Raw genomic sequence first — 25,569 nt, forward strand, 5'->3', positions numbered from 1 at the left:
TGCTCGAGACTCTGGCCGAGTGCCAGGTACTGTTTTGTTTCTACATCAACAGTGGCTACGACTAACCCAATTCAGCAGCAGCCCTGAACCTGCTGGCCCTGACCTTGCTGGATGAAAACACAAGGTTAAATACTTCCCAGAGGTTTCCGATAAGGCTTTTAAGGACTATGGCAATTTATAGCAAAAAGTCAGAGATGTGCCCTAACCGGTTTGGCTCAGTGGATAGAGCGTCAGCCTGTGGACTGAAGGGTCCCAGGTTCGGTTCCGGTTAAGGGCATGTACCCTGGTTGCAGGCACATCCCCAGTAGGGGGCGTGCAGGAGGCAGCTGATCGATGTTTCTCTCTCATCAATGTTTCTAACTCTCCCTCTCCCTTCCTCTCTGTAAAAAATCAATAAAATATATTAAAAAAAGAAGTCAGAGATGTTTCTTTCTAAGAAACATTATATTTTATGGTTTGATATTCAAATGTAAAAATGTTCTCAAAGATCACAGCCTGACAAGTGTAAGTTTTACAGCTGATTAATGAGCAGAAGCCTCAGGCAGTGTCCTCAGGCTTTTCCTGCTTGACCCACGAGGCTAATTGTTTTGTTTGTTAAAACAGCATATCTTAACTTTTTCCAAACATAATGTAAAATGACTTAATCTCCTCTTACACACAGTGACGTTCTTTACCCAGGAGAGGGGAGGTTTAACTTAGAATGGGATCCAGCACACCACTCCCGGGGTTTCCCCGCGGCCCACCTTTCACATCGAGGACCAGCTGGTCGCCGAGACAGGAGCTGATGGTGCCGTTTCTGTTCAGCCGCCACTTCTGCCTCAGTTGCCCGTGCTCCGCCCACAGGGCCACCCTCGCTCCGGGCGTGTCCCGGCCACCGATCACATCCAGGCAGGTGTCGCTGGCCTGCAGGGTGAGAAATGTATGGGCAGCACTGTGTTCGCTGAAACACCTTGGACTGGGTCCCTTTTTCCTTTTCAAACTTGAAGAGAAAGTTTATTTAGCAAGTTACAGAGGGAGTGGAAGGGAGCCAGCTGGGCTGTGTCGGCTCAAAGAAGGGCCCTGGAGCTTGGGCGCGGGAAAGGCCGGCGTGCTCCCGAGAGGGAGGGTGCAGCCGGGTCCTTTTCTTCCGTGTGAACAAATCACAGACATTTGTGACTGCCCATCTGAAAGAATACCATACACAGCGTAACTCAGTAAGCTTTCAAAAAGTCTTCCTTGTCGCTGATGGGAGGAAATGGTACAGAAATAAACCTGAAACAGAGGTACTTGTTTTTAAAAAGATGCCTACATCTGACAACAGCTGTTCAATAAATGTCTGTTGGACTGGAATTACATGTTAAGTCCCTGCTAGCTTAAAAGTATTAGCTCAAAGAACTTAGTTTTCTTAATGCTTTTCATTTTTGGTGAAGCATGAGATGAAAGTAGACAATCCACTGGCGAGACAATACAATATACTTGGACCATTTTAAAACTTTTATTCCCCACAGCATCAGGCATGGAGGGGTCTCGGAGAAACAGAAACCTAGATTTTATTTTCTAGGCTTTCTCCAGTGACAGCTTCTTCTCTAACTGCTTCACGGTACATTTTGGAAATGAGAAGGCACCACCAGGTTTGGAATCCCAAAGCCAGCCAGTTCCATCTGGGCTTCAAAGGAGCAGCTCACCTGAGCAGCACACGCCCAGCTGGACCCAGTGACTCACCATTGGTTCCAAAGAACCATTCAGAGCACAGTGTGTGGTCCTCTTAGATTTTACTTTAAAATAGAAACTGAATTTCCTAGATCAAAAACTTCTCTAAGTCCAGTTCACTTTCATGTATAAGCACCAGTATTTACTAGTATATAATCACGGGACAAACTGTTTCTAGGAAGTTCCGTTAGTTTTTCACGCCTTTTGATGTGACAGATTCTGGTTTCCAAAAGAACAAGCCCAAACCCACCAGCAGGGCCTGGTCTGAGCGCTGGTTACCTTGGATTTGAAGAGTCCCCGGCAGTAGTGCCAGACCTGCGTGTTCTTCCCGCTGTAGGGGGCGGTGCACACCGAGGTCGCCCGGGCGTCAGCGGCGTTTCCAGCGACCGTCAGGTACTGGTTCTGGGCCCGGTTCTTGATCCTGATGTACACTGCAGGCTGCGACGGGGGAAACAGTTAGGAAAAACCTGTTGAATGTGGAGATCAGTCCTTCCAAAGAGGCAGCTTGGAGGGGGGAAGGGAGAGGTGACGGGATTTAGCGTGTTCCTGTCAGTTTCACTCAGTCCCTTTAGCAAATATATATATAAATTAATATTTCCTATTAGCAAATCCTTACACCACTGAGCACAAAGCTCCAACTTACAATCTCTATTATATTTTTCTGAAAAATGTCCTTTAGAAGAGTAAAGGTAATACTTTCATTCTCTAGAATTCCATGTGGCACGGGGGTGGCATTAGGGACTTGACAAGCTTAATGGCTGCTGTGCTGTAACTGGGGAGGCAGGGGAGCAGGAACACGGCCAGGTACCACCTACGAGGATCTCGCAGCAGCTCTGTGCAACCATCGGACACCGTCCTGAGCTGTGACTAAGTGCCAAGCGACTGCTGTGGGAGGACTGAAAAGCCCGGGTGGCTGAGGGCCCAGGAGCCGCTGTAAGCTCCTTGTTTACATTCCACTTTGTTGGCCTTTACACTGTTGACTGAAAACTGGGTAACGAAGGACTTCATCCCCTGGATGTGGAACATAGGAAGTTTTAAAACATTAAATCTAGGACTAGCCTCTACAGACAATAGGAAATATAAAAAACTTAATACTAAATGCTTTCTGGGCTACTATATTATCTGTCAGTATTACTAACCAGAACAACCCTTTAACAAAGTATAATTATGACCTGAATTTTATCAGAAAGGTTACCACGGAGGTGGAGAAGCAAGGTCTGTCTGCACCCAAGCCCTCCCCTCCGCAGGATGCTCCAAGGCCTGTGCTGCACAGCGCTCACTACCCTCAGACGGGGTGAGAGGCGGGTCCCAGAGGCGGCCGTGTGCTCAGCGAGATGGTGGAAGGACAGCACCCGACAGGCTCCACGCAAGCTGGTCTTCAGCCCCGAAACGTAGGCCTCCGGTCTTCGTGGGTTAACAGAGAGGACGCGCAACACCCCGACCCTGGGTCAGGTGTTGCCTCCCAGTTAGAACCTTGCTAAGTACTAACAAGTGGTCTGTTATTTAATAAGGGAGGACTTTCGCTGAGAAATGTGTCAGGTCGATGCAATAAAGTATCACGGCAAGACCAGCAATGGCTATTCTATCTCAACCTTTGTGATAAATCAGTGCAAAGCCACTGGAATTGGGCACACTGCTGCCATGTTTAGCCTTCCTAAGGAAACGAACACTTTGAACACTTAAGGGAATAGACGATATTTTATCTGGTCATTGAAAGAAGGTGAAAAAGACCTCTACTTGGCAAAATGTTCTACACGTTTCAAACCACAACTTCCGCATTCGTAATGTGACAGTAACATATTTAAGTTTCTATAATCCAGCCTGGTTTCCCACTGCAATTATTCTTGTTTTTAATCCTCACCCGAGGATATTTTTTCCATTGACTTTTAGAGAGAGTGGAAGGGAGAGGAACACTGATGTGAGAGAGACACATCAGTTGATTGCCTCCCGCATGCCCCCGACCAGGGCCAGGAGCGTGCAACCGAGGTACGTGTCCTTGACCGGAATTGAACCCGGGACCCCTCAGTCCACAGGCCGACACTATCCACTGAGCCAAACCGGCTAGGGCCAATTATTAATTCTTGAGGTTTCATTATATCTTTATTACAGTTTCCTTACCTTGTACATGTAAGAAACCAGGCATGACCTTCACAGAGGACAGAGTTCCAATTATGTTAGGAACAAACATCCCAGGTTTACTCAATTAACTCAAGCCAGGCACTAATTACCCTTATTGCACACTTGTACTCTGACTCCTCTGTAATTAGACTGTAAAGCACTGATACGCATTTTAAGTGCTTCAGTGACTTCCCAATTCCCAACCTCAAAGAGAATCGCATTGTAATTATTCCTAAATTTCTAGGCAAGAATATGAATTAAAGCCCTAACTGGTTTGGCTCAGTAGACAGAGCGTCGGCCTGCAGACTCAAGGGTCCCAGGTTCGATTCCAGTCAAGGGCATGTACCTTGGTTGCGGGCACATCCCTAGTAGGGGGTGTGCAGGAGGCAGCTGATTGATGTTTCTCTCTCATTGATGTTTCTAACTCTCTATCCCTCTCTCTTCCTCTCTGTAAAAAATCAGTAATAATAAAAAGAAGAATATGAATTAAAGCAGTACCAACAGCCTTACCAAAAGGACAATAAGGCCTATAGTACTGTTTTAGAAACCCAGAATTCCTTGGCTGCGTTTCAAAGCTGTGGCCTAAATAGACAACAAGAAAAACAATCCCTGTTAAAATATTATTTTGAAATTAAATGCTTAACCAGAATAGGAATCAGGTATTTCCTAAAGCACAATGCAAGAATAACAATGTTAACTGTCAAAAAAGCCTCTATGTAAAGCAAGAGGCTGTTGTTCTAGTTATCTTTAATTCTCAGGGCCCTGAGCAATGGGCAGGGACCTCCTTCCCCAGCAAGGAATTGCCTTTCAGAGGTGAGGGAAACATTTTAGAGTTTCTAACAACACAGAATTAAACATTATTGAATGGTTGGTAAAAACCACGGAAGTCCCACTTCTACCTAGCTTTTTCCCATGCGATTACCGATCATCCCATGTGCCAGGAGGGAAGAATAAGCGTGTGAAGGTCAGGAAACCTGGATCACCTTTTCTGCCAGGAAAGCCCACTGACGTCCGGGACCTCTCAGAAGAGCAACTCTGATTCTCTCCAGGGACATGTGAATGGTACTTGCAAGATAAATGTGTTACTATAGTAACACGAGCCAGGAGTGTGGCAAGTTCTTCATGTATCTTATTTAATCCTCATGACAGTGAGAAGGACCGACTGCGGTCACTGTCTCACCAGTGAGGAGTCTTAGGTGCCAAGAGATGAGGTGACATTCCAGCCCAAAGCCACATTGCTTACCGGTGACAGGGCTACGATTTGAACCAACGGAACCAGAGTGGTGGGAATGAAGGTGTGTGTGAGTGAGTGAGAGAGAGAGAGAGAGAGAGAGAGAGAGAGAGAGAGAGAGAGATAGCACGACCAATTAGGTCAGTTTTTAAAAAATAAATATATATTTTGTTAATTTCAGGGAGGAAGGGAGAGGGAGAGAGAGATAAAAACATCAGTGATGAGAGAATCATTGATTGGCTGCCTCCTGCATAGCCCCTACTGGGCATGTGCCTTGACTGGGAATTAAATCGTGACCTCCTGGTTCATAGGTCAATGCTCAACCACTGAGCCACGCTGGCAGGGCAGCCAATTAGGCCAGGTTTTTATTCGCCATCATCTACTTAACAGTGTGTCAGACCTGAACCTCAGAGCCTCAGCACTCATGTCAAATGTTCCGCTGAGCTCAGTGCCTGGAACACAGGGTGACCTCTGCAAACACGGATCTCATTTTGGAGGAGAGTAGGGTGCGGTTGCCTAAGAACACAGAGTTTAGAGGACAATCGATTTGGTTTGAATCCTGGTTCTGACACTTGGATGATTCTTGCCAATTTGCTTTACCTCCCCGGGCCTTATTTTTCCATCTAGAAAATGGGAAAAACACTCCCGCCTTAAAGAGCTGTTGCTGGAATCAAGTAAGGAACGGCCTCTAGAGAAAAGTGCAAATGGCATATCCACTGACCATCTGACCCAGCAGCCTGTGGTTCCCCCTCCTGAAACCTGCACCCTCCCACACATCCACACTGCCCTTCTCCGTGCCAGCACTGCCGTGGCTTCTGGATGATCACACGGTTTTGCATTTTATGTTACTACTAGAGGCCCGGTGCACGAAATTCGTGTACTGGGGAGGGTGTCCCTCAGCCCAGCTTGCACCCTCTCTAATATGGGACCCCTCGGGGGATGTCCAACTGCAGGATTAGGCCCGATTCCTGGGGAATCGGGCCTAATCCTGCAGTTGGACATACTTCTCACAATCCGGGACTGCTGGCTCCTAACCGCTCACCTACCTGCCTGATTGCCCGCTAACTGCTTCCTTGCTGGCCTGATTGACACCTAACTGCTCCTCTGCGGGCCTGATTGCCCCCAAATACCCTCCCCTGCTGGCCTGATCACCCCCAAGGCTTTTATTAGTATAGATAGGACCCTGCACAGAAAATTTTACTAACCCTGCTTTACAATAAGGGCTTGACGATTGAATCATTAGGACCAGACACCAAGATTTCCTTTCTTTGAATAGTGGAGGGAATACTTATCTTGTCTTTAAGTTGCCCGGAAATTAAAATGAGATAATGACTTAGAAAAGTATAAAAGCATCACATAAAGACAACTGTCTTTTTAATGAAGTGGCAAAATGAAAAACACTTTTTATTCTCCCCTTCCTCCCTTTACAGCTTTTATTTAAACTTTGAAATTTATAAAAATTTCACTCCAATTTTCATTTCTTTATATTCAACATTATTTTGTATTGGTTTCAGGTTTTATATTAGTTACAGAATAGTGGTTAGACAATCATATACTTTACAAAGTGTTCCCCGATATTTCTAGTACCCACCTGGCATCATACCATCATTACAACACTACTGACTATATTCCCTATTTAAGTGACAATGGGTTTACAGGTTCCTTTCAATCTTTCTTTTGTGTTTTTTTGTCCTTACTTTTCTTACTCACTTCTTCCCTCATTTTCTTTATATAGTATCTCAATTGGCCATCAAAGCTCAGTGAAGGCACTGGGACACGCTTCATCCATTTTACAGACCAGGAAACTGAGGCCAATTCCAGTTGGCTGTGGAACTTGACTCAGGAAGCCCTCAGAGCACACAGGAAGCCCTCAGAGCCATGCTCTTTGCGCTTCCTAAGGGGCAGCGGCCCAGCAAACAGAACAAACCTTGCAGTCAGGCTTCCGAGCCTCTTTCTCAAGCACCTCTTCATTGCGGATGCTCCACATTCTTTCCTCTCCCCCCATTCTTTACTGCCACCCCTTCTCCGAAGCAGGTGGAAGGCTTCCCACTCACTGCCTAGGCATGCTCTGCTATGGGGCAGGGTGTAGCGAGCTTGCTTTTGGGTGAAGGCAGGAGCAGTAGTCACTGCCTCTGAAGTGTGAAGGCTGCCTGAGCGAGGCCCATTAGCACTGGGAGCTTCTCTGAATCAGGTCAGTCAGTCCAGTACCCTGCAGTGCAGTACCCCTTCACTGAGGTGGCTCCATCCCTCAACCCCCGCCTCAGGGGTGAGGGTCCTTGCCCCTCTGCCAGGAGTCCTTCCATGCCCCTTGACCCCTGGCTGGGCCCACCCACATCTTGGGGGCACTGCAGAACCTCTGTCTCTCTGCAGATGAAGCAGATCCCTGCCCTAGGTCTCCGCAAAGCTATGAATCTGTGGCCAGAGGCCTGGTCTGGGTCTCAGCAACCACATGCCTGCAATGTTCCCAGGGACCCTGGGAGGGGCTGGGCGAGTCCTGCCACGCCCCACCCAGGGTGGCGATGGCCCCCGGATCCCCCGGAGCGCCTGGCTCAGCCGGACTCGCCCCCCCAGGGTGGCGATTGCCTGGCTCGGAACGCACACGCCCCGCAGGGTGGCCATCACCTGGCTCCGGACCCCCGTATGTGCCTGGCTCGGACTGCACACACCCCCGCGGGTGGCGATTGCCTGGCTCGGGACCCCCGGCAGCGCCTGGCTCGGACCGGACACGCCCCCCCGGGTGGCGATCGCCTGGCTCGGACCCCCGGCAGCGCCTGGCTTGGACCGGACACGCCACCCCCGGGTGGCGATCGCCTGGCTCGGACCCCGGCAGCGCCTGGCTCAGACCGGACACGCCCCCCCGGGTGGCGATCGCCTGGCTCAGACCCCCGGCAGCGCCTGGCTCGGACCGGACACGCCCCCCAGGGTGGCGATCGCCTCCTCAGACCCCCGGCAGCGCATGGCTTGGACCGGACACGCCCCCCAGGGTGGCGATCACCTCCTCAGACCCCCGGCAGCGCCTGGCTCAGACCGGACACGCCCCCCAGGGTGGCGATCGCCGTCCAGGGACCCCTGGCATCGCCTGGCTCGGACCGGAAACGCCCCCCAGGGTGGCGATCGCCTGGCTCAGACCCCCGGCAGCGCCTGGCTTGGACCGGACACGCCCCCCCGGGTGGCGATCGCCTGGCTCGGACCCGACACGCCCCCCAGGGTGGCGATCGCCTGGCTCAGACCCTCGGCAGCGCCTGGCTCGGACCGGACACGCCCCCCCGGGTGGCGATCGCCTGGCTCGGACCCCGGCAGCGCCTGGCTCGGACCGGACACGCCTCCCAGGGTGGCGATCGCCTCCTCAGACCCCCGGCAGCGCCTGGCTCGGACCGGACACGCCCCCCAGGGTGGCGATCGCCTCCTCAGACCCCCGGCAGCGCCTGGCTTGGACCGGACACGCCCCCCCGGGTGGCGATCGCCTGGCTCGGACCCCGGCAGCGCCTGGCTTGGACCGGACACGCCCCCCAGGGTGGCGATCGCCGTCCAGGGACCCCTGGCATCTCCTGGCTCGGACCGGACACGCCCCCCAGGGTGGCGATAGCAGCCCCAGACCCCCGGCAGCGCCTGGCTCGGAGCGGACACGCCCCCCCGTGGCGATCGCCGCCCCAGACCCCCGGAACTAAGAGGATTGGGCACCGCCATCTTGCTCTTCTCAAAGGCCGGATAGGCCACCCGGAGTCCCGCCCCCAGCCTCTCGCAGGCCCAATCATGGGCATAGCGGAGGTGCGGTCAATTTGCATATTTCTCTATTATAAGGTAGGATTAGAGGCCCGGTGCATGAATTCATGCATGGGTGGGGTCCCGCCAGCCCGCCCCGGTTGTGGCTGATCGGGCCAGGTCGGCTGCGGGGAAGGGCCACGGGCGGTTGGCTGGCTGGTTCCGCCTCCTGGTCGAACTCCTGGTAGAAGGGACAATTTGCATATTAGCCTTTTATTATATAGGACTAGAGGCCCAATGCACGAAAATTCATGCAAGAGTAGGCCTGCCTTCCTCTGGCTGCCCGCACCGGCTTCCCTCTGGCACCTAGAACCCCGGCTGGCTTCCCCCGGGCCACCCGCAGGCACCCAGGACCCAGCTGGCACCCCTCCGGCCCTGGCTTCGTCAGGAAGGACATCCGGAAGATGTCTGGTCTAATTAGCATATTACCCTTTTGTTATTATAGATTTAGAGCTGGATATTTTACCCCTCAAAATGAAGCTCCACAAAGGCAGAAGTCATGTCTATCCTTCATCCTCCACAATTCTTTACATAATGTCAAACATTCATCCATTTTCACTTTCATTCCTTCATTAAATAAGGCCCTGAGCTCCTACATTGTGACAGGCACTGGGGCAGTGCAAAAAACAAAATCTGCACGGGCTGCAACAGAGTGTAAGCACCGCTCCGACCATAACTACACCGTTACGAACCGCATGCAGGGGCCTGAGGAGAACGAGGTCTTTAGGATCCGGCTTAGACTGGGAGAGAGGGAGACAGAGGAATCGCTGAGGACCTGGCAGGCAAGTTGACTTGAGAGAGATGAGTAAGAGGCAGCCAGGCAACCGATGAAGGAGAACCTGACAGAGGCAAACCTGTGCTGGCAGCTGAGTGGGGCAGCTGGATGCTGGAGCGTGGGGCACACCTTGAGAGTGAGGAGAAGACCGTGAGCCAGGAGACTGGAGAGGCAGCGGAGCCAGGCCACTCGGCCACAGAAGAGTGGTCACACCCTCGGTGCAGGGGGAAGCTTCTGAACAGAAGACTGACAAGCACTAGTGCAATAGATGCGACTTGAATTAAATTGCCAGGACCCGCCCTGAGTATTCTATAAGTGGGGGGAAATCCAAATACTTAGAGAGTCAAACGAGTGCAGCTTCCGAGTTCATTCTCGTCCCATTTGCTTGCTGCAGAGCTTATAATACCTTCATTTTCCATGAAACGGGAAATTTGGACTGAAAGCTACAATCCAACATTGACCGTAGACAGAATATTATGAACTGGTTAAAATATACAGTATCCCCTAGTCCACTCGCCCTGCTACATAAATGGCAACCTAAGTGAAATGGTCATTATTTCAGATGCTGCTGTGGTTTATGCCACTTCTACTAGAAAATCGAGCTATTTTGGATGGCGTGGTTCTTTTCTCCTTACCTGCTTCATAGGACGGAGGGAACCAATGGTTTTCCACCCGCTGAATGCCGTCCAATTTGGGATCTCATTGGGTTTGAGTAGGATTTGTCTTCCCAAGAAATTGGATCCTTCATAAGCTATCCACCTGTGTGAGATCAGGAAAGAAGAGAGTGAGGGACTTCAAAACAAAAGGCAGTCCCTGTATTACACCAGCTACGGTTCGTTCTGTAACATCTGACTTTGTAGATATTTTAAGGAAAAAATACCCGTGTTCCAATCTCTTACAGTCCTGAACAGTGAGAATAGGAGGGTAATAAAAGACAAGAAATAAGAAAGTCAAGGGACAATGGCACCAGTTCTCTACAAATGAGTGAAATGAGACGGTGCCAAGTCTTCTGAGATGAGGCCATAAATATCAGTTCCACTTAGGAATGTGAAGAAAAGAAATGTATAAAAATGCTGTGAAAGGTATGATAATCAGGGATATGAAATTCAGTTTAGAGTTAAGTGTTAAATAATATACTGGAATATAATATGGGGGTTATTATACTTAAATTAATTTATGTTTAATGAACACCAAACCATGTGAAAAAGTTTGCAGAAAAATTATAAATTGCTATTACATGTGAATAATGCAAAAGCAGTTTTATTATAACAGTTGACTTAATTTTCAAATTAATTTATATTCTTGGCTTTTTTTCTCTTTCATTACCCTGATATTTAAACACAAAGAACTGATTACAAAATTTAAAAGTCATAAGAAGTAAAAACAGTCCTCTTCACATTAATCATCGAGGGCTGTGTGTTCCTTTAGTGGACGTTTGGTTCCCAACACCAGCTGTGCAGGAGCAGGGCAGGGGAGGGCAGGAGGAGGGCAGGGGAGGGCACAAGGAGGGCTGGGGAGGGTACAGGAGGAGGGCAGAGGGAGGGCAGGAGGAGGGGAGGAGGAGGGCAGAGGGAGGGCAGGAGGAGGGGAGGAGGAGGGCAGGGGAGGGCACAAGGAGGGCTGGGGAGGGTATAGGAGGAGGGCAGAGGGAAGGCAGGAGGAGGGCAGCAACGCTGGGAGGCAGGCTCAGTCAGACCAAGGGACTGAGCCTGGAAATAAATGCTCTGGGACGAAGGAGATGTCAAATCAAAACACAGGGACACCATTCGTCTTACAAGTAAGTGACCACCTGTCTTAAGCAGCCCGTGGCCTGCACCGAGCTGCTGTTTAATTAAGTTCCTCTGAGAGGAAAGGGGGCTCGATGGTTGTGGTCATCTGGCCGACCTGCCCTGTGACACGGGCGCTGAGCACATGGCAGCCCTTCCCTCCCACGGCTCCGCCCAGAGGCCTGGCCCGCCGTCTCCCCGTGAACAGAAACCCCTGTGATTACGGGAGAGAGCAGAGGAGGAGGAGCGTCAGATCCCTGCTATTTGGCTTCTGTAAATGCTTGCTTGCTTGAATAATAAGGAAAATAAGACTACTCCCACTTCAGAGAGGCCATTAAACCTTCCCTGGACAAAATTATCAGTGCTGGAGCCAGGCCAGGCCTCTGGTTGAGGTCTCAAGGCTCAGCACATAGGGGCTCTTTAAGAACTTGCAAAGGGGCCGGAAACACCCCGTATTTGGGAGACAAAGAAGGTAAAAACATATAAATAGGGAAAATTCCTGCATGTTGGGGCCCAGAATTTGAGAGACATTTTCCTCTGGACCCGCGTGTAATAAATGTAACTCCATCTCTCTAAGTGTTGCTTGGTTCTTCTCCGGTTTTCTTTTTTTTAAACTATATTTTTTATTTTTATTGATTTTTTACAGAGAGGAAGGGAGAGGGATAGAGTAATTAGAAACATCGATCAGCTGCCTCTCCTGCACACTGGGGATGTGCCCCCAACCAAGGTACATGCCCTTGACCGGAATCGAACCTGGGACCTTTCAGTCCGCAGGCCGATGCTCTATCCACTGAGCCAAACCGGTTTCGGCTCTTTGGTTTTCTGTAACAATCAGAGGCCCCTTTCCACTCTGCCCCAGGCCTCGGCGGAGCCAGGCCGCTCCCCCCACCTCGCCCCGCCCCGCCCCATACTTACAGCCCACTCTTCACCCACACGGACTGCGTGTAGAAGTGCAGGTCCTTGTTCAGAACCGAGTTCACGGCCTCTTCCAGGTGCAGCTCTCGGCCCTCGCAGTGCTCCAGCGCGAAGAGGCTGAGGGAGGGCTCCTCAAAGACCTGCCGGTGAAGGAGGGGCGTCAGCAGCGCAGGGACCTGGCCCCCCTCTCAGTTTTCTGCTCTACCCTCTATAGATGTTCTAGCCAGACCTGCACTGGTGAGAGTCATTCCAACAAATAAAAATTAAGGGAACCTAAAGTTAAAATTGACGTTTCAGAAAACCATCTTAATTTCGTAATAAAAATGGACACCTGCTTCCAATCACATGTTAAGGGCGGGTTATGCTGTAATTTGGACATCTGGATCCTGCCAATGGTTTTAGCTGGCAACAGAATAAACATGGAACAGAATGGCACCCTCCTTCCCCAGGAGGCACAGCAGCAGCCACCGAGAATGCAGACTTTATGGCTCTAGGTTCTTAAAAACATTCCTAGGAGGGAGAAGGAGGCATTTTTAATTTAGCGATAACAACCCACATGCACAGGGACGGGGTGATTTCTGCACTGAAAGTATCCCCCAAACCTCCACGTTAGACAAGAACAGCATCAACACTGCTCTTTCCCGTTCCGGAGCATATGCAAGACACGATGCTAGGAGACTTTTGGGGGATGAGAAATCCAAGTAATTAAGACCTATTTTGTGGTAATTATTTTAAAGTCTCTTGTGAGCCAAAAATGTCTTTCTCTATTTTTGTGTGTGGAGTGTGTTCAACATTTATTTATTAAGGCAAATTAATTCTTTTGTTTTTCAAATTTTTGAAACCTTAGGATAAGTCCTGGCAAGGATGTGGAGAAACGGGAACCCTTGTACACTGTTGGTGGGACTGTAACTTAGTGTAGCCACTAATGGAGAAGTCTGGAGATTGCTCAAACACTTAAAAATAGACCTGCCATACAACTCAGTAATTCCGCTTCTGGGCACTTATCTGATGAAAACAAAAGCACTCGTTGGAAAAGAGACACATGCAGCCCTATGTCCACTGCAGCATTACTAGTAATAGCCAAGATATGGATGCCACCCAGATACCCATCAATAGATGCATGGATAAGGAGGAAGTGATCTCTCTCTCTCTCTCTCTCTCTCTCTCTCTCTCTCTCTCTCTCTCTCTCTCACAACACACACACACACACACACACACACACACACACACAGGAATGTTTTTCAGCAATAAAAAGTAATGAAATCTTGCTGTTGGCAATAATGTGGATGGACTTAAGAGGATATTATACCAAACCAAGTATGTCAGATAGAGAATAAATACCACATGATCCACTTATATGTGAAATATAAAAACCAAAATAAAGAAACAATAGAAAAAGAGAAACAGGCCCTAACCGGTTTGGCTCAGTGGATAGAGCGTCGGCCTGCGGACTCAGGGGTCCCAGGTTCGATTCTGGTCAAGGGCATGTACCTTGGTTGCGGGCACATCCCCAGTAGGGGGTGTGCAGGAGGCAGCTGATTGATGTTTCTCTTTCATCGATGTTTCTAACTCTCTATCCCTCTCCCTTCCTCTCTGTAAAAAATCAATAAAATATATTTAAAAAAAGAAAAAGAGAAACAGACCTATAGATATAGAGAACAAGCTGATGGTGGCCAAAAGGGAGAGGATAAGGGATAAAAAATAAACAGGAAATTAAGTAAAAAATAATGAAAAATAAGTTAACAGGCCTGTTCCACACGTGGGCAACTGGCGAGCTGGCAGGAAGCCCTGAGAACTATGCTGAGAGGGCTCTGTCAGGCGCCGCTGACTCCCAGCACTCCTCGCTGACACAGGGAACCTGAGTGGGTAAGGGACCAGCCCCAGCCCAGGTGTTTCCCATGCAGAGATAGGATCCTTTCTACCTTTGAGAAAAAAAATAAATTTTGATGAAGAAAAATAAAGGAAATTGACCCATGATAAGGGAAAATAAAAACAAACAAGAAATCAAAGCAAGGCACCATGCTTGTGTTCCAGGCATTACTAACTAGCAGCTAACGTAGGACAACTGCAGGTTCTGTAACCTAATCCAGGGAGAAAGGTGGCCTGTGAGAGCACTCGGTGGAAGGCTAGAACATTTTTAGCAGGAAGGAGTAGGAATCAAGGAAGTTTCATGGATGTGGTAGCGTGTGAGCTCAGTCTATAGGATGCAATGGATTTGGAGGGCCCGGAGAGAGTAGAGGGGAGGCACTCTGTGTAAAGGGAGGGAGACAGAAACTGCTTGGGGTGTGCTCTGGCAAGGTGGCTCAGTCGGTCGGGTGTCTTCCCATGAACCGAGAGGTAGCTGGTTCCATTCCAAGGCAGGGCATATGCCCAGGTTTCAGGCTCGATCCCCAGTAGGGGGACGTGCAGGAAGCTGCCAATCAACATTATGCTCTCACATCAATGTTTCTCTCTCTAAAAAATCAATAAACTATTCTTTAAAAAAGAAAAAAAAAACTGCTTGGGGTGTGCTAGGGGAAGAGCAAGTCGAGCTGTTTAGCTAGACTAGAGTCCAACAGGCCACAGTGTCACCTGCTCCCACTGCTTGCCACTGTCCACTGAGCTGCTGATTCTCCTCCGATACTGACAGGTGGAGACAGAACCGCTGCAGGGGGGAGTCCTCGAAGGCCTGAGGACTGGGACTAGGACTGGGCTGAGGGTCTGTAACTTGGTACGTGAGAAGTGGGGCACCAGCAGCAGGCACTGTGCAAGGTCAGCCAACGGTCAGCAGAGAACTGACTCACAGCTGACCTGCGCATATACTTGCACAAGAGCAAAATGAGTTATAAATGTGTTCTTCCTTGCAAAAGTGCTAGGAATAGCAAAGGATGGGGAATGAGTTAAATGTCCATCAAGAGGGGACTGGTTAAATAAATTATGATGCATTCATAGAGGAATTCTATATAGCTATACAAATGAGATCTTTATGAAAGATCTGTAAGTTTTTATTTTTTTTAAATATAATTTTATTGATTTCAGAGAGGAAGGGAGAGGGAGAGAGAGATAGAAACATCAATGGTGAGAGAGAATCATTGACTGGCTGCCTCCTGCACGCCCCCTACTGGGGATCGAGCCCGCAACTCAGGCTTGTGCCCTTGACCGGAATTGAACCTGGGACCCTGCGGTCTGCAGGCTGATGCTCTCCACTGAGCCAAACCAGCTAGGGATATAAGATTTATTTTTTAGAAGCAAATACTAAGTGAAGAATAGTGTAGCCCTGTGTGGCTCAGTTGGTTGGTTGGGTGTTGTCCTGTGCACCAAAAGGTTGCTGGTTCGACTCCCAGTCAGGACACATGCCTGGGATGCAGGCTTTATCCTCAGTAGGGAGAGTGCAGTAGACAGCAGATCAATGCCTCTCTCTCCCTCTCCCTCTTTGTCCTCTCTAAAAAATTAATTAAAAAATCTTAAAAATAAAGAATAGTGTAAAATAGCATACTTATGTTATCATGATGACAAAAAGGGAAAACTTACATACATGTACACAAGGTGGGGCAAAAGTAGGTTCAAATGGAAAATAATATAATTAATAATACAAGTTGTATACTCACAACTATAAACCTACTTTTGTCCCCTCTCCCCCCAGTTTGTGTACTTGTATGTATATTAAAAATGTTCTTAAAAAATATAAAACTAACCATGACTACCCTTCAGTAGGATAGGATCTGAGAAGATAAAGGGCACAAGTAGGAGCCAAGTTTTTTACTACATGCCTTTTGGTACTTTTTGGGTTTTAAACCATGGGAATATATTGTTTATTCAAAAATTTACATGGGTAATTATTATGCATGTGCTTTCATATATATGTGTGTGTTTGTGAGTACTTTTAAATAAATGGCCTTCAGGAACTGTATCTGGCAACATGAGTGAAGGAAAGAATTGCCTGGCTGGTGTGGCTCAGTGGTTGAGTATCGACCTATGAACCAGGAGGTCCTGGTTCAAATCCTGGTCAGAGACATGTCTGGGTTGAGGGCTTGATCCCCAATGTAGAATGTGCAGGAGGCAGCTGATCAATGATTCTCTCTCATCATTCATGTTTCTCTCTCCCGCCCTCTTCTTTCCTCTCTGAAATCAATCTATATAATAAAAGCCTAAGCGACTGTTACGGAGGAATGACCAGAACAACTGGTTGCTATGATGCGCACTGACCACCAGGAGGCAGACGCTCAATGCAGGAGCTGGCCCCTGGTGGTCAGTGCCTTCTCACAGCGCGAGTGCCACTCAGCCAGAAGCCAGGCTCATGGCTGGTGAGCGCAGCGGTGGTGGTCTGTGGCAGCGCTAAGGAGCAGCAGTGCTAAGGAGTGAGCAGGCAGGCGGTAAGGAGCGAGGGATCCCAGATTGCGAGAGGGATGCCCGCCTGACAGCTTAGGCCCAATCTCCAGGGGGATCGAGCCTAAGCTGGCAGGCAGACATCCCCCAAGGGATCCCGGACTGCGAGAGGGTGCAGGCCGGGCTGAGGGAACCCCCCCCACACCCCCTGCCACAAGTGCACAAACTTCATGCACCGGTCCTCTAGTAAAAATATATTAAAGAAAAAAAAAAAAAGGGAAAGAGAGAATGACATAAAAATAGCAGCACAGAGGCTGTTTCTCAGGCCAAGGCAGAGAGCCAGAACTGCCATGGGGGCGGCGGGCGTGGAAGGTCAGGACTGGTGAATAAGGACGGCCAGGAAAACCATCCCAGGGAGAAGAGAGACATGATAGACTAAGGGAAGGGGTGAGGGAAAGGAGTGAGAAGTGGGAAGAGATGTGGTGGGATAACTGGTCATAGATAAGGAAACCTGGAGGGGAAAGATGCTCAGAGCTAAGAACTTTACTTGAAGTGAATGTTTCAAAGTTGAAACAGAGGTGGGTAATCTTAACTGAGATACTCAGCAAACTTGGACCTCTGATCTGGAGTTGAGGGAAAAATCTAGTGTGGAGACTGCAGGTCTGGGCACTCTTGAATCTGGGCAATGGCTGGAGCCAGACGTGGGGGAGAAGAGGAAGTGAAAGGAGGACAGAACTGCGCTGACTCGGAAGACGGTGGGGCTGACGGGACACGTGGCCAGGCGAGGAGAGCCGGAAGAGAAAATATCATGGAAAGGGGAAAACTGAGTACCAACCGCTTCTGCGACACTGAGGGGGTGGTGGCTGTGATGGGGCTGTTTGGGTTTGGCAAGCAGGAGGCAGCTGGTGGCCTACAAATGCCTGTTTGAGCGGCTTGTCGGAGATGGTGGTGGAGTCCAGGCTGTGAGGGCAGAGTGCGTGGCGAGGAAGTGCAGATGGGGTGTTGGAATACAGTCCGTTTGTTGGAATAGTGTGAGGAGGAGGAGGGAAATGAGCTAGTGGCCGGAGCCCTGTGGAAGGGATAGTGCCACAGAAAGGAGCTGAGTAATGCAGGTCACTAGGACGGTTCTAGGGAAGGACCATCCGTCAGTCCAGAACCTCTGATGGGGTCAGTGCACGAATAAAAGGGTAGGAAAAGAAGGCCACAACATGGTCAGGTTTTAAAAACTGGTAAGTGTGTGAGCTCTTTGTACGTTATGCTGACCAGGGAAGGTGGGGGGCACTGCCCACAGAACGTTCTGCAGTGACAGAACGTCGGCCGGCACTCTCTTCCACGAGGCTGTAGGCCACTGAGCATCTGGCTCCTGTGACCACGGGCCTGAGTTCGTTTTATTATTCACCCAAATTTAAACCACCACATGTGGCCAGTGCTAGGGAACTGGACCGTGCGGAGCTAGGGATTAGAGGAGGCTGGGAAAGAATGTACCGATCACGGTGACAGGGAGGCAGCTAGCTGGGAGTGCAGAGGTGCCAGGAACATTGATTTCCCTCAGGAAATGCCACCAACAGGTCAGGAATAGAAAGTCAGCTCTAGTCACTGAGTGGCCGCAGGCAGACCAGGGCCTCTTCTGCTGTCTGTAACAAAAGCTGGAAGCGTCCCACCAGTTTATAGAACAAATGCACTTATAGAGTTCAGAACAGCAATGGGTTAGACAGGCAGCCAGCAGTAAGTTACCCACTGGAACTGGTGCCTGAAAACAAATGGACAGTCATCACCCACAGATAAGCTCCTGGCTCTATGTTGAACTCTGTCTACATCTTCACCCTTCAGCTTTTAAAAAAGCATTTCAGCTTACCTCCTCACACTCTCTACTACTTGTTGAGTGACTAATTTGTAAGGAAGGGCAGACAGGCAAGCAGCCTGGACCGGGCTCATAACCAACCATCAGGGTTTGCAACACTCGCCCGAGCAGGGTTTGCTGTGGTAAGAGCTACGGACACCTATGTTGAAGGCATTTAATGGCTAACATGATGTAACTTTTAAATCACAGAGAGGAAAAAATTGAAAGATTATGAAAATGTGATTGAAATGTTAAGTATCATGCTAACAAAACAGTACCTGTGTAAATTTTCCCTCTTCCTTTGGCAGAATGCCTACAAAGACATTTTTTAAAAGGCTATTGTTGTCCTTTAATGCCACAGAGTTCACTCCCAAACTCAAAGGCGATCTAGCAATTCTGTATCTAGAAATTTATATTAAGGAAAACAACAGGAAGTTTGATGGCAGGGATCACAGAAATGGTTTTAAAATGACAGTGCAGGTAGTTTGAGAAAGAACTGCAGAAAATGACTGAGATAATATTTTTATGAGTTTATATAAATCACTAAGGCGGCACTAAGAGACCCAATATACAAAGGGGCAAAGAACATAAACCAACAGCATTAACCAAGGAAAAAATAGGACTGATTGACTCATGCAGATATCTCACTCTCCATTATTAGCAACAACAAGGTACCTTCATGTGGTCCAATCTTCCAAAGTTTTCATTTAAGAACACCTAATGTTTCTAAGCTTAAAGTCACTCCCTCCCCACAGAGGTATCCTATACCATAAAAGGCTAATATGCCAATAGACCGAACGGCGGAACAACCGAACTGGCTGCTATGATGTGCGCTGACCACCAGGGGGCGTGTGCAGAACATGACGGGCTTGGCAGTGGTGGGATGGTGGAGCAGGTGAGTGGGGGTGCCGACCAAGGCGGGGCGCCAGTCGCTGTCATTGGGGCGAGCCTCTGGTGGTTACTGAAAATTCTTTGCTCCTGTGTGCTGTGGTCCCGCCTGGCACTCACACCTGCTGCTGGTGCCAGCCCCGCTCGCACCCGCTGCCAGCGCCGGAGCCACCACTCGCACTGCTGTCAGTGCCCGGCACCGGTCCCGATCACTTGGAGCCATCAGCAGGTGCAAGCGGTGGCTGCTGGCCCTGATTGTCCTTGAGGGCTTCTCCACCACCACCTGCTCCTGAGGGGCGATCGGGGTAGCGGCTGCCACTCACACCCGATGCTGGTGCAGGCCCCAGTCACTCCACATCGTCAGCGCGTGGGAGCGGGGCTGCGGGCAGACAGGGGACTGGGGCCGTGGGGGAGGGGCTGGGCGGGGGTGCGGAGCATGGGCTGAGACCCACCCCAGCCTCGTGGCCCACAATTCCTTTCAAGGTGCACGAATTTGTGCATGGGCCCCTAGTAAAATATATTTAACTTGATTTTAAACTATTTAAGTTGTTTTAATTTAAATGGTCTTAATTATAGGTATACTTAAATTTATACATACACTTCATTTATAAATGTACTTACAGGTTAGGAAGATTATGAGGGTTGACATACCATAAGCTCTAATGTGGGGTGCAGTTAATAGGTAATCATTCAGAAATAAAGAGTGCTGAAGAATTATTTTGTGTGTTTTTTAAATATATTTTTTAAATTGATTTCAGAAAGGAAGGGAGAGGGAGAGATAGAAACATCAATGATGAGAGAAAATCATTGATTGGCTGCCTCCTGCAGGCCCCCCACTGGGGATCGAGCCCACAATCCAGGCATGTGCTCTTGACTGGAATCAAACCTGGGACCCTTCAGTCTGCAGGCCGACGCTCTATTCACTGAGCCAAACCAGCTAGGGCTGAAGAACTTTTTAAAAATCATATTTTTCTGACACATTTTCAAACATGAAAGTAGGAAGAGATGTGAACTATTAATAGTATTCGAAACTGAAGATACCACAGTAATCTAAACTATCCAAGAACAATAAAAACCGACAGAATTTAATTACAATTTGAGCTTGACAAATCTCTTGGCCTCAGTACATGCCAACTTAGAAAATAGCCAACCATTCGGGGCCAAAGACTCTTCTTAGGTGTCAGCTGTAACGGGACATTCCTCCTGGGTCAAGTCTAAGCCATGCAAAGAGGATACAGCTTCTAAAGGGAGGATGTAGTTAAGCAAAAATACCCGAATACATTTTGTAAATGGACTTGAAGAAAAAAAGAAAAAAATCCTCATTACTTCTCCTCATCCCATAAACTAAACTAAAATAATATTTTAAATGACAACAATAGTAATAATAACTAATAACTAACATATATACCACTTAATATGTGCCAGGCACCATATACTAGTGTGTGTGTGTGTGTGTGTGTGTGTGTGTGTGTGTGTGTATATGCACATCCATCCATAATCCCTTATCTATATTTCTGAAATCCAAAAAGCTCTAACACCCCAATTATTTTTCCTAATTCATTTGGCAGCAAAACCTGACCTGAATAAGTAGAAGACTATTTATAATATTTATCCAGCTTGTGTAGCTATAAATATATTTTGCTACAGAAACAGGGATGTGTTTAATTATGGGGTGCTGCCCAGAACCTTTCTGGGAGTGTTTTCATATATGCCATACATGAACCATATGATTGTTTAAAATATAAAAAATTCCAACTCCCAAAACACATTCAGAAAAGGGGTTGCAGAACTGTATTCACTCATTCAATCCATACACTTCCTTCTGGCGTGAGTACCATTGTTGTCCCACGCCAAGGAGGAAGAGTCAGGCACAGGGCACACACCGTAAGTGGGAAGCGGGCATTCAATCTAGACAGCAGGGCCCCGAACCTGTGTTCTAATCCCTGCACTACGGTTCTGACATGTTCCAACAGTGACTGTATCATGTGGAATACTTCTGATTGGCAGGTGTGATACTGTCTGAAGCACCTGACTTCATCTTGCTCAGCTGGGCTCTGTGCGTGACCCCGATACTACCTACCCCACCAGCTTAACAAGTAGGCCTGCCTGAATTTAAAGCTCTGAGACCCTGGCAAAGCACTCTGCTGGAAGGACTACATTTATATCAACACATCTTCAATATAATTGGATAAAAATTTTAAATCTAAGCAACTACTAATTTTTCACATTTTAAAAACTACACGGACTTGTACTTTGGCACTGTCCAGTTCTTTGAGTTTCAAATCATGGCTTGTACGGAAAAGGTGCTGATAGTAGCTCAGGGCTATGTTAATTGTTTAGATTCTTTATATAACATGTTATATTATTTTTAAAATATCTAGCAATCAGCCATTAAGAGCAGCCATGACTGTACAACCTGACAGTATCATTCACCCCAATCTTTGCCAAATGAACCACGACTAAAAAAACTAGAGCAAACGGACTGAGTTCAAGGCAAGTAACCATGATGTAACCCTCCAATGCCATCCCATTGCAGAGGAATACCAAACTGCGTGATGGCAAAGAAAGTTACTTGTCCGTTCAGAACAAAATTATGTAAACACCTCCAGCCTATCAAATCTAGATGTTGCACAACAAGTACTTGCTGTTTATGAGTCATTATAACATGGAGTGCTTATCGTGGGCTAAAGCACATGCAATAGCTCCCTTAATCCTTACATTCTATTGGAAAAGAACGTGAGGCTTAGAGCTGCCAGGTCACTCGGCTAACACGCCTGGTCAGACTCCCAAACCAACCCCCCCCCCCCCCTCCCGCCTGGCGGTGAACTGCGATCCGTGGGCAGAGCCTCTCTCATTTGGCTCAGAAAGTCCGTTTCATTATAGCTCTACCTTTCTAACGGTGATCTTCCTTCCCCCCACTTAAAGAAAAAGTTATAATACATTTTAAAAAGAATAAATAATATATAGATGACCATGTACCCAACACCCAAAAGTAATACATTTTATTTTTACTATTTGTATCAATAAGCAAAGCAGAACAGGTGCAGCTGAATTTTAATTCCCACTCCCTGGAGGTAACCACTGTGCTGAAGGTGTGAATCCTTCCAGTGCATTACTAATGGTTATGCGTCCTTTGTTTTTAAGTTTCACAGAAATGCATCTTACTGTACACATTTATCTTATTGCAACATCCTCTAGTAACGCATGCAGCTCACACCTTCACTCATTGTAACTACTGTACTGCATTTCCTCATGCGAATGTGCTGTAGTTTGTTTCATCCATCAATGCTGCAACAAACATCCTTCTTTTTCCTCTCCCCATCACAACTGACAATCCTTCTACAAGCTGTGGATGAATAATCCCACTTCTCTGGCACTGGTGTCCTCAGATGTTCGAATGTTTGCAACTAAAGGGAGGTAATGTGACCTAATTATTGTTTTAATTTGCATTTACTTTATCACTAGTGAGGTTTAACACCCTCTGAATGTCCTCAGCCATTTTTTCTCTCTTCTATGAACTGCCTATTCATATCCTCTGCCGAGTCTGGAAATAGGGTTTTCTTTTTTTCTCATTTGATTGGAAAGATCTTTTTTAATATTCTGTACACTAAACCTCTGCAGGTTATAAGGGCTGCAAATACATTCTCCTAGTCTGTGGCTTGCTGACGTAGGCTGAATAATTAATGTTCTCTCACCTCTACCCACAACCCCCCAAAACACCCACATCCTAATCCTGAAGCCTGTGAATATGTTACCCGACTTGCAGATGTGATTAAGAGTTAAGCATCTTGAGGTGGGGATTTTAATTTTAGTCTGAATTATCCAGATAGGCCTAATATAACCACAAGGGTCCACATAAGAGGAGGGTTAGAGATAGAAGACAGAGAAGTTAGAGTGATGCACTTTGAAGATGGAAGAGGCCATGAGCCAAGGAATGCTGGGGACCTCTAAAAGCTGGACAAAGGTCAGGAGACAGGTTCTCCTGTAGCATCTTCCAGAAGAAATACAGTCCTGCCAGCAACTTAATTTTACCCCAGTAAAACCCTTTTTAGACTTCTGACCTCCGGAACGTGGAGATAGTTTCTGTTGTTAAACCACCAACTTTGTGGCAATTTGTTACAGTAGCAATAGGACACTAATACACTTGCCTTTTACTGACTTGTACGTTTTGTGATTAAAATCATCCCACTACAATATCATTACGGTGGTTTCCTATGTTTTCTTCTAAGTTTTAAAGTTTGTTTTTCACAATTAGGCTGCCATTAATCCATCTGAGAAACTTATTTTTGTGTTTGGAGTAAAGCAAGATTCTATCTTTTCTCCATGTAATGGGCCAACTGTTTCAACACTATTTATTTAAGCCTATATAATAAAAGCCTAATATGCTGTGTCCGGTCTTCCGGTTGTCCATTCAACCAATCAAAACGTAATACGCTAATAAGGTCACTCAACAGCTTGCTATGATGTGCACTGACCACCAGGGGCAGACGCCCCAACTGGTAGGTTAGCTTGCTGCTGGGGTCTGGCCGATTGGGACTGAGCGAGACGGGCTGGACACACTCTGGAGCCCTCCTACAGTCCCTCCCCATCTGGGCCAACCTCCTGTGTCCCTCCCTGTAACCGATCATGCACTGGTGGGGTCCCTTGGCCTGGCCTGTGCCCTCTCGTAATCCGGGACCCCTCGGGGGATGTTGGAGAGCTGGTTTAGGCCCAATCCCGCAGGCCAGGCTGAGGGACCCCACTGGTGCATGAATTCGTGCACCAGGCCTCTAGTAGTTCATAAACAGCCTCATTGTAATGCTGTTTCCAAATCCCATCACTTATGTAGGTCAGTTTCCCTATGCTGTCCCATTCCACTGCTCTGTGTCTCTCTGGTATCAGCACCCAGGACCTTAGTTATTAGGCTGTATGATGAAATATGTTTGGTAGGACATGTGATCCTGCCTGTTGTTCTTAATATCTTGGCTATTTTGGACCCCTATTTTTTTTTCAAATTAACTTTAGGCTAAGCTCATTATGTTTGCTACCCTCTAGAAATAGACAAGTGCCCTGGCTGGTTTTTCTCAGTGGTTAGAGTGTTGGCCCTCGGACTGAAGGGTTGTAGGTTCCAGTCAAGGGCACGTACCTCAGTTGCAGGTTTGATCCCTGGCACATTGATGTTTCCCTCCCTCCCCGCTCCCTTTTCCCTCCCTCCCTCCTCTGTATACTCCTCTCTCTCTCTCTCTCTATACACATACACACACACACACACACACACACACTGAGTGGCCAGATTATTATGATCTCTGAATGCATAATAATCTGGCCACTCAGTGTATATCCTATACTAGAGGCCCGGTGCATGAAATTCATGCACGGGGGGGATTGTCCCCCTCAGCCCAGACTGCACCCTCTCCAATCTGGGACCCCTCGAGGGATGTCCAACTGCCCGTTTAGGCCCGATCCCTCTCACAGCCTGATCAATGCCTAACTGCTCCCCTGCCAGCCTGAATGCCCCTAACTAACCTTTCCTGCTGACCTGGATGCTCCCAACTGCCCTCCCCTGCTGGCCTGGTCACCCCCAAATGCCCTCCCCTGCCAGGCCTGGTCCCTCCCAACTTTCCTCCCCTGCAGGCCTGGGTCCCCCCCACCCAACTGTCCTTCCCTGCAGGCCTGGTCGCCCCCAACTGCCCTCCTCTGCCAGCCCAGTCACCCCTAACTGCCCTCCCCTGCAGACCTGATTACCCACAACTGCCCTTCCCTGCCAGCCATCTTGTGGCAGCCATCTTGTGTCCACATGGGGGCAGCCATCTTTGACCACATGGGGGCAGCCATCTTGTGTGTTGGAGTGATGGTCAATTTGCATATTACTCTTTTATTATATAGGATAATAAAAGGCTAATATGCAAATTGTCCCCTCGACCAGGAGTTCGACCAGCAGGCAGGCCAGCCAACTGCCCATGTCCCCTCCCCCTGGCCAGGCTGGCTGGACCCCACCCATGCATGAATTCATGCACTGGGCCTCTAATACATACACACACACACACACACACACACTAAGTGGCCAGATTATTATGCGTTTAGAGATTATAATAATCTGGCCACTCAGTGTGTGTGTGTGTGTGTGTGTGTGTGTGTGTGTGTGTATATATATATATATATATATATATATATATATAAACAATGGGAAAAATATCCTCAGGTTAGGATTAAAAAAAAAAAAGACAAAAGTTTCTGTAAAGCATTTTGCCTGAAATTGTATTAATTTGGGGGAAGATCACTTTACAATATTGGGTCTTTT

General features: G+C 48.1%; 1 protein-coding gene across 1 annotated transcript in view; it reads right to left on the reverse strand.

Moving 5' to 3' along the window:
- CRYBG3 (crystallin beta-gamma domain containing 3) overlaps positions 1 to 25,569 on the reverse strand; it is a 140,919-nt gene that overhangs the window by 1,939 nt on the left and 113,411 nt on the right. Inside the window, exons 18-21 of the mRNA XM_054714056.1 lie at positions 12,257 to 12,396; positions 10,211 to 10,334; positions 1,969 to 2,127; positions 744 to 903 (exon numbers count right to left, since the gene is read on the reverse strand). Coding sequence (XP_054570031.1) covers positions 744 to 903; positions 1,969 to 2,127; positions 10,211 to 10,334; positions 12,257 to 12,396 — 583 coding nt within the window. The remainder of the gene's footprint in view (positions 1 to 743; positions 904 to 1,968; positions 2,128 to 10,210; positions 10,335 to 12,256; positions 12,397 to 25,569) is intronic.

The sequence above is a fragment of the Eptesicus fuscus genome, chromosome 3 (genome assembly GCF_027574615.1).
Source record: "Eptesicus fuscus isolate TK198812 chromosome 3, DD_ASM_mEF_20220401, whole genome shotgun sequence".
Lineage (NCBI taxonomy): Eukaryota > Metazoa > Chordata > Mammalia > Chiroptera > Vespertilionidae > Eptesicus > Eptesicus fuscus.